At 33.6% G+C, this 9,690-nt stretch overlaps 1 protein-coding gene across 1 annotated transcript; it reads left to right on the top strand.

Annotated features, from left to right (window-relative positions):
* The first annotated feature begins 863 nt into the window (after positions 1-863).
* LOC101739942 (uncharacterized protein MAL13P1.304) lies at positions 864-7,567 on the top strand. The gene is made up of 3 exons (XM_012689818.4): positions 864-3,184; positions 3,966-4,166; positions 5,367-7,567. The coding sequence occupies exons 1-3, from the start codon at positions 1,019-1,021 to the stop codon at positions 5,445-5,447; spliced, it is 2,448 nt and encodes an 815-aa protein (XP_012545272.3). The 5' UTR covers positions 864-1,018; the 3' UTR covers positions 5,448-7,567.
* The last annotated feature ends 2,123 nt before the right edge of the window (positions 7,568-9,690 follow it).

The following is a 9,690-nucleotide window of genomic DNA, read 5'->3' on the forward strand; positions in this document are numbered from 1 at the left end:
ATTAATGTAAATCTCGCCGTCTGCCTACATGGGCAATAAAAAAATGAGATGCTGTGAGAGTATTCCGCGATCCCTCAAATTGAGGAGCGTGAGATTGTATGAATTTACATAAATAAAAACTTATTTCGGAACAGCTTATCTAGATACTCACATACATTGATAAAAATACCACATTTTGGGGAATTCTAAAATATTTTTTTGATAGCATTTCTTTAAAATGTCAAAACAAAGATTATAACTACTAAAAATATAAATTTTATTTAAAAAGTAATAAACTCCACTAGCTGTATTTATTACTCGATTCATATAAGATTAAAGAGTGGAATATAGGAAACACTCTTATCCCCGACTTTTGGCGGAAACACCCCGTGTCAAGATAAGTAAATAATTTTATTTTAAATTTGGCATTTCTTTTAGTGTATACACCCATACACACATTGTGTAAAATGGTGGGTTATTATTCATTTAATATTTCTAAAAGTGCATAAGCTTGGGGAAATGGAATTTAATCGTAAGACGCGACTTCTCGAGCTCTTCTGAAACGTTCACTGAATTCAAGGTAACTACCCACCATTTTACTGAGAGGTTGTTTCATTTAGTTCATTAAACACCTACTTGGCTATATCAGTTCACTTCATTAAATCCCGACATCGGTTACTGTAATAACAGAAAACCTTTAATAAATAAGGTTTTAATAAGCTAAAATTAACAGTAAAAATTGTTTTCGTTGCATTAGATACATTGACAAAAACACTAATAAAACAGATTGACAATGATATCAACTTATGACTAATATCAAATCAAGTAAGAAGCTTAGATCAGTTACCCATATAACTATCTTTAACTTTTCTCTATGGGTTAGGCTTCCTTTGCCTATCTAGTGGCGGTGTCAAACAGCTTTCCCGCCACTAAACGTCGTCAAACAAATGACAAGAAATTACTCTTTTTTTCTTTTAAAAGTAAACAATATTAATTATTCGTGTGTTAGTTTGTGCAGACCAATTGGATAATATTGAATATGCCTTCAGAACGTAAGACAAGGAAACGAAAACAGTCCGTTACAGAGGAACGATCAAACACACAAAATGTTCATAAAAGTCCGAAAACAAATCCAACTAACAATATAACACTGACGAAAGAAATGAGAAAATTAAGACAAATCAAAGCTAAGAAGGTAATTGGTGAAGAGTGGAAAACCAAGGAGACCATTAAATCTTCTGATAAACAAAAAAGTGGGACAGTGAGGAAAAATAAACAAAATGAAAATCAGAATAAATTGCCACGACTTTCAACAGTGGTTTTGAAACAAGCGTCTCCAAACAAAAAATCAGGAAATGTTAAGCAAACTATTAAACGGAAAATTACGAAAGTAAAAAAAGATGAAGCAACGTCAAGAATAGGCTTACTAACTGTAAATGTTACCCAACAAAAAAAACAAGCAAAGGGGATTAAATCTTGGTTAGAGCAGGCACCTAAAACTCGTAATGCAAACAAATCAACAAAAACTCTGGAAAATTCAGCTATATATTCAAACAAAATTGGTAATTTAAATGCAGAAAAAGATGCCACTGAAAAAGCTGATGATATTTATGAATTTACTTACGATCCTAAAGAAGAGCCACCACCATTAAAAAAGAAAAAAACTGTCCGAAAGAAACCTATTAAGCCCAAACCACCAAAAGCATATTTTTACAATAACAACTATGACAAAAATGTGTCTAAAGCTTTGTGTACCTTAAAACGTGTGATTGCATCAAAATCAAAGCAAAATAATGAACAAAGACACATTACAGACAATGAACAAACAGCAAATAATGAAGCATGCAGGAAAAGTATAGAAAATACAAATACTGTTCATCCTTCACCACATACAAAACAGCAAATAACTAATCTTCTGAACAACAATTGTCAAAAAAATATGAATAAAAATCAACCTGAAGTTACTACTTTGGGTAATACAATCACAAATAAGTCTGTTAGTAATCAAATTAATACACCAGCACTTACAAACTATAATTCAATGAGAATTGAGGATATAGCAGCTGATTTTGAGATGAGCGATGGTCACAATGACTTAAATTACTCTCCAGTCTATTCTCCTGAGCATCCAAAAAGTCCCAATCAAAGAGAATCAGGAAATAGTGACAATAATTGCTTACCTACAGTAAACAGTAGGGATCCCTTAAATCTTCAAGAGGAATTGAGTTTTTTTGATGATCAGCCAGTAGCTAACAGTAGCATGATCAAGTCCATTAGAAATCCTGCTCCAAGCCCAAGGGATCCACTAGCAAGTCCATGGAGAGTAGAATTTGGTTGCTTACCAATAAAATGGCAAATTAATACATATATAAAACCAAACATGACTCCAGCTGTGGAAAGCTCATTTATAGCTGAAAATACAAAACAACATGTTTACACCAATATAGTGCCTCAATCAAATGAGAGCTTACCTCAGATATTTGATAAAAATACAAGTGCTATGAAGCAGCCTAGCATTATATCCTTTATAAAAGAGATGGCAGAAAAGAGTGCCAAAAAGAAACGCGGAAGATCTGTGTCTCCAACAAAAGCAAACAGTCTATTTGAAGAAACCATAAATTCACATACAAATATGTGCCCTAGCGTCAACATTAATGCTGTAACGCCAACCAAAAATACCGAGATAAATGTACAAAGTACACCACAAAGTATAGAGGTTGTCTCATCACCATTAAAAACCATAACAAATTTAAGTAATAAAGAAAACAGTAATAGGAATAAGGAGAAGGAAAATAAACTGAAAGGAAAATCATCAAGAAAGCAAAATAAAGATAAAGATAGAACATATTTTGGGTTTGATGACACAGATGAACAGGACCAAGAAAATGTGTCTCCCATTAAAGTAATTCAAAATAATAGAGTGAAAGCTTTACGTCCAAGATCTAGGGCCGTTCTTCAAGACATCAATTGTATAAGAGGTACACTGAGAGCTGCATTGCATGCTAAATCCAACACCATAGCTAGCTCTGATGCAGTGAAGAGAAGAAATGCAGAAGAGTTGAAATCAGCAGAAGAAGCTCCTGTGTTTTCAGAAAAGGGCACTGTAGAGAATCCTCAGACTGTTGTGGAAGCAACTGATGGTGGCAATGATGATAATGAATCAGTACACTTATTTGAAGATTTTGATGTTGTTCATCATCTGAAGGTAATAAGCTCTTTTTAATATAGAAGGAAGAAATATGAAGGCAAACTGATTTAAACTATTTTAATAAACTATCTTTTTTAAAACAGCATAATATGTAATAGTATGGAATATAGACAGTGACAAGACAAGTAGTAATGTCGGTAAACTCTGACACAATAATATAAAAAAGTGCATGATTTTACAAACAGACTATATTTTAAAATTGCCCTTTTTTACTTATTCAATGTAATTATACAAATTAAAGGTTGTCAATCAATGCTGTAGTAAGGATCGTCTCCCTTTTAAGCAGACAGTAGTAATGTATCATTTGGAATTTTTAAACTTCACATATTGAAGGAGAGCAGAAAGAGAATAAAATTAAATATAAAAAATGTAAAATAGGTGCTCAAAAAACTGTCAAAAAAAAGAATTTAATAAAACTAAATTTTATCAAAAGTTAGTGAAACAGTTGACAAGCAGAGGATAAAATATGTAGGAAAAAATATAGAGCATACCAATTGGTTGCTAACAATATCTTATTTACATAATTCTTTCTACAAGGTATTTGTGTTGTCAGTAATGAAGCTATTCTTATAATGTTCTGGATTATTATTGGGTGTATTTTTAAATCGTTAAAGAACTTCCATTGACCATTTTGGCTTAACTTATTTGTAAATGATGGTACTATCTACTATTTATATTCAATCACTGACTGTTCCTTTCACACTTTTATATTTTTCATTTGGTCCAACTTTCAATATAATGCTGAACCACACCTAAAAAAATTTAATGTATTTTCCAGCCACAGCGAAAAAGCTATGGGAAACCCAAGAAAGTGATGTTTTCTCGGACTTCTGTGTCTGGAGTTGACAATGAACATAGTGATGAAGAATATGCCGAAAATTATGAAGATGATCTGGCTGATTTGAACTTCTCTATGGCAATTATTGAAGAAAAGAAATCTAAAAAGAAGAAAATTAAAAAACTTAGATCCAGGAAAGAGGTACCGTTCAGATTGTATTATTATTTTTAGAAAAATCATTAGGTGTTGGTAGGTATTGTGGGCATTTAAACTGAACTAGCAAGAAACTTACATAAGCTGGCTTATTTATGATGGGAAGAAAAGATTTATCTAAATTGACAACAACTTTGTGCACTTAGTTGGGGGAGCTATTTCATTTGAGATGTTTGTTCTAGTAATCACTTGATACCAAGGAGCTGCAATATGTCATAGACTTATCCAAATGTTATTGGTAGTTTTAAATCTATACTAATATTATAAAGTTGAAGAGTTTGTTTGTTTGAACACGCTAATCTCAGGAACTACTGGTCCGTTTGAAAAATTCTTTCAGTGTTAGATAACCCATTTATTGAGGAAGGCTATAGGCTATACAACATCACACTAAGACCAATACAAGCAGAGCACTAATAAATAATGTTTCAAAATCAGGTTTTTTTCCCTTTTGAGAGCTTCCGCTGCGTATGCTGCAGAAAGGGTTAAAGTTTCACTAAAATAATGTATGACAGAATGGTCCCTATTAAAAGATCTAAAAAAAGTCCGTGACAGTATATGTCTATACGTTAAGGTTGGCTCACTTTAACGTTCTATTCCACGCAGACGAAGTCGCGGGCAAAAGCCAGTGTTACATAAAACTCCTGACCATATGACCATATAGACCATATAGACATATATAGGGGTCAAATGTGTCTTAAGATCTCTGGTTCTGTGGTGATACTTTTATTTTAATGAAAAGTTCATGTGAAATACAGTTGACCACCTTCAATTTTTATTTAAAGACAACTTATGTTTGCATTCAGAATGAATTTTATTTTTTATCTATACTAATATATAAATCTACAGTGGTTTTTACGGATGTTTTAACTACTGAAACATGCATCTGATTGACTTGAAACTTGGTATCCATGTAGAAAATACATGCACTTAATGGATAGACTAATATTTATATGAGTGCTGGACTCCCTACACCAGTTGCGGGGGCGTTAATGATGAAAATCTTTGCGGGGGTGAGAAATAATAATGTTAAAATTAAATGCCCAGCGAAGCGGTCGTGTACATCTTGTTTTACTATATAGGTGAATAAACAGGTGGTTACCTCAGATAATACATTGTTTTTCTTTAACTTAGCTATAAATAAATCAAATTATTGATGTAATAATGTTTTAAACTTGTTGTTTCTTTCAGGAAAAGGAGGCGGATGAATGGGCAGCCGCCTTTAACTCTATGTGTGAAGACGTTGATCAATTCCCATTGGTCGTCGAATAAATACTTATATGTTTCTAAATCATGACATATAGATATAAAATATTTAAAATTATGTACTAATGAATAGAAATTAAGATATATTTAAGAAACAATTTTGTTTCATCTAAATTAATGCTATAATTTTAAATCTGGGATTTTAAAATTTTAATTAATTACTAACTAGACTTAATTCGATGTGGTCATAATTTTACTATTTTAACAAAGTATAGCTATAATTTTTGTGTAATTTTACTAGCATTACAACAGACGTAGCCGTTCAAATAAAAAAAACTGTGGATGACAGTTTTCTTATTCTAATCTGAGGCTCCAATTTTTGTTTATGATGAAATTGTTCACTGAAGAACCAAATTGCTCTCTACAACACTGACAATACTCACATAAATAAAAAAATTGGATACAGTAATGTTAGATCTCTTTTGACGTATCTACTCAATACTCATTGTATGCTCTCCGAATAAGAATAACATTGTCACAACCTTTTTCCATGTCATTTTCAAAATAATTTATAATTAAGTTAATATTATTTAAAATAGATTTTTTCACTGTAGGCAAATAAGTAAAAAACTCATACTCTACTGAAGGTAAGTAGTCACCATCGGCCATGGACATAAGCAAGCACAGTGAAGTCACTCATTTTTTTATATTTTTTATATCGTAATTATCATATTTTATTATAAAAAGTACCTGTGAAATGACATATTTGATAGTTAAGCTAAAGATTATTGAAAATCTCAATATTTCTATTCTTATAGTTTTAACACAAAACATACCGAGAGGTGAAAAGTTATTTGGTTCAAGCGACATTTTTCTTTGTAATTAAAGGTCTGTTTTATTTGTTACTAGCGACCCGGTCTCGCTTCGCTTCGGACATATTAAATTTTATTATTAATAGCGATTATTGTCGTACAGCGGGTGACGCCGCGGGGCGAAGCTAGTCTAAAAAAGTATCCTAAGTTACTTCTTATATTATCAGCTACCTATTAGTGAAAGTCCCGTCAAGATCGGTCCAGCCGTTCCAGAGATTAAGCGGAACAAACAGACAGACAGACAAAAATTGTAAAAAATGTTATTTTGGTGTATGCACCGTATAATTATTTGCGTAATTACTGGTGGTAGGACCTCTTGTGAGTCCGCACGGGTAGGTACCACCACCTTGCCTATTCTGCCATGAAGCAGTAATGCGTTTCGGTTTGAAGGGTGGGGCAGCCGTTGTAACTATACTTGAGACCTTAGAACTTAAATCTCAATGTGTGTGGCGCATTGATGTTTGTAGATGTCTATGGATTCCAGTAACCACTTAACACCAGGTGGGCTGTGAGCTTGTCCACATATCAAGGCATAATAATATATATATATATATATATTCATTAGTAAAAAGCGATTATTTCAATATTACAAACAGACACTCCAATGTTATTTATATGTATTTTTAGTTTAGTATCAACAATTCAATTTAATTTACTCCATTCAAATAGCTGAAGAAGTTTTCTTGTTTTGATATTTTTTCCAAAGCTTAAACTTTGAATGGTTCTCCTGTAAAGTTGCAAAATGTCGCTTAAACCAAATAGCCTTTGACCCAGCGATATAATTATACTATCGCAATTGTGTATTAATATATTTTTTCAATTTTATTCTCGAATTACTTGTGTGTGAATTTTGTATTGTTTTTATTTTATAATAAACACTAGCGACCCGCCCTCGCCTCGCTTCGGAAACTGTAATTTATTATTGATTTCTCCACTATTTAATGGATGTTATTATACATATAAACCTTACTCTTCAATCACTCTATCTATTAAAAAAACCGCATCAAAATCAGTTGCGTAGTTTTAGAGATTTAAGCATACATAGGGATATAGGGACAGAGAAAGCGACTTTGTTTTATACTATGTAGTGATTATAGAAAAAAAAAATCTAACACGCTTTACGGAAGATGGTGCAGATGCGACTTGTCATGTGCGGGTATTGATCTTTTAAATTTTACATAATAGATTTCACATATTTTCTAAATAAAACATCATGAATGTAAATAAAAACAAATTATGTTAAGACACAACTGGTTGTAATTTAATTTTATAGTATGTATGTAATTTTAACGAATTATAAATCATTTTATTTAATGTTTTTATTTATTTATTTTACCTATGTATGTAAATGTTAAAGTGTCACCACCCTGCTTATTTTTATCACAGAGCAATCTTGCATTCCACTTTGAAGGGTAGGAGTCGTAGGAGACTGTATCTCATTTAGAATCTTATGTCTCAAAGTGAACAGTGGCATCGTTTGAGATACGTAAACTTAACATCAAGAGGACTGTGAGTTCGTTTGAGTTCAAAACGACATGCCTGTTTCTGCCTTACTGGTGGTAGGACCTCTTGTGAGTCCGCACGGGTAGGTACCACCACCCTGCCTATTTCTGCCGTGAAGCAATAATGCGTTTCGTTTTGAACTGTGGGGCAGCCGTTGTAACTATACTGAGACCTTAGAACTTATATCTCAAGGTGGGTGGCGCATTTACGTTGTAGATGTCTATGGGCTCCAGTAATCACTTAACACCAGGTGGGTTGTGAGCTCGTTCACCCACCTAAGCAATAAAAAAAAAGAATCGTATATTGAAGATTAACGTGTTAGTATGCAGAGCATTTTGAACTGGAATATGGAGACTTGTATTTTACGGTTTGTTTTTTCCTACCTAGGCTGGTAACTTTGAGGGATGGATCCGTTAACCGTTGCATTAGACGCCTTTAGCTCTAACACTAGGAGCAGGTTTAGGGACCCCGGTAACCGTACTCGTCGAACTCGGCAAAGAGTTCAACGTGCAACCTAACCTTAACATCAGCCCGCTGAGTTTCTCGCCGGATCTTCTCAGCGGGTCGCGATTCCGATGCGGCAGTAGATTCATTCGCGAAGCAGTTACTCTTGAGTTGTTAGGTCTCCTTTGGAGGCGCTTGGGTAGCTGTTAGCAAATCCCACGTGTGACGTGAGAAATGACGTTGTGATCCCTCCTGGCTGAGGCTTTGCTCGTCCACCTGTCCTGGTGAAACTGGAAAGGCCTCCGATCCACCAGTAATACATCAATCATAAAAAAGGGTTATGCTAGCGTAACCGAGAAAGTAGGTGAGCTCACGGGGCTCTAACCTGCTGACGTTGCTAACACTAGTCCTAGCAAGAGCAGTCACTTCCGAACCTATTAGATACTATTAGCCAATTTAGTTAAACTAGAGGTCCCGCAGTAGTCGAAATTCGACTATAATTAATTGGAATTGTAAGCTTGTACACTATTATGATTGTTCTTTATACTTCTATAATCACAAATTTCGCCAAGACTACACTATAAAAAATATTAACAAAGACAAACAATATTTAATCTATTCTCAATTTGGCAACAGACGTCAAGAACAAAAGATTGACAATAAATAGTATACATGCGTGTGTGCGTCAAATACATGGTATGTAGTGTGTGTAATGTTTTCTTTATTGATTTAATGTATCTTTTATGCATTATTTAAAAAAGATATTAGCATTGTGCACTTCTCTATATTCTCTATAAGTATGGAAAATTTCATACTCCTCCGTCCGCGCAATTTTCGTAAAATGGGATACAAAGTTTTTGCTTCACGTATTAATATATACCTAGATCCATTATTATCGGTATTAATTTAACTAAAACTCCTTGTAGTTTAACTTTGATTGTCAATACAAATAATTTTAGTATCATTAAGGACGTTCATTTTACTATTAAGTTTGAAGCCAACAGTATCTAATACTTAACTTCTTTCACTGGAAACAACATCTAAATGAAATGACGTAGTAATTTTTGTTGAGATGTCATAGCTGTAGTGCGGCTATTGGCTACTAGAGGGCACTAGTGACTAGATATGAAGGCACAATTTTCAAAAACCGTAGTTCAATTAAAATATTGTGTTGATTTAAGTGAATATGAATGAAACACTCAAATTTGAACAGATAAGTGTTTTCAGTTGTTTTGCTCTTTTCATAGTGGAAGACCGGATCACAAAGTATTTTAAGGCGCAGGTGTCACACTCCCTACAACTGCTATCTTCTATTTGCCGTCAACCTGCTTCATTAATTAATTAAGCCTCACAGAGCAGGCTCGATCCGGTCAGTCGATCTCACTGACCACCCTCCGTATAGCCAGGTTTCTTAATCTGCGGTATAAATCGTTCCAAAAAACGTCTCGCATTCACAAGTCATCGATAAAGCTTAATATACGAATTTATAC

The sequence above is a fragment of the Bombyx mori genome, chromosome 25, assembly GCF_030269925.1.
Source record: "Bombyx mori chromosome 25, ASM3026992v2".
NCBI classification, from domain to species: Eukaryota; Metazoa; Arthropoda; class Insecta; order Lepidoptera; family Bombycidae; genus Bombyx; species Bombyx mori.

What these genes read in the sequence shown, in the direction of transcription:
- LOC101739942 (XM_012689818.4), top strand. Translation starts at nt 1,019, where the DNA reads ATGCCTTCAGAACGTAAGACAAGGAAACGAAAACAGTCCGTTACAGAG. An exon ending in ATGTTGTTCATCATCTGAAG is followed by an intron (nt 3,185 to 3,965) that starts GTAATAAGCTCT and finishes TGTATTTTCCAG; the next exon opens with CCACAGCGAAAAAGCTATGG. An exon ending in AACTTAGATCCAGGAAAGAG is followed by an intron (nt 4,167 to 5,366) that starts GTACCGTTCAGA and finishes TGTTTCTTTCAG; the next exon opens with GAAAAGGAGGCGGATGAATG.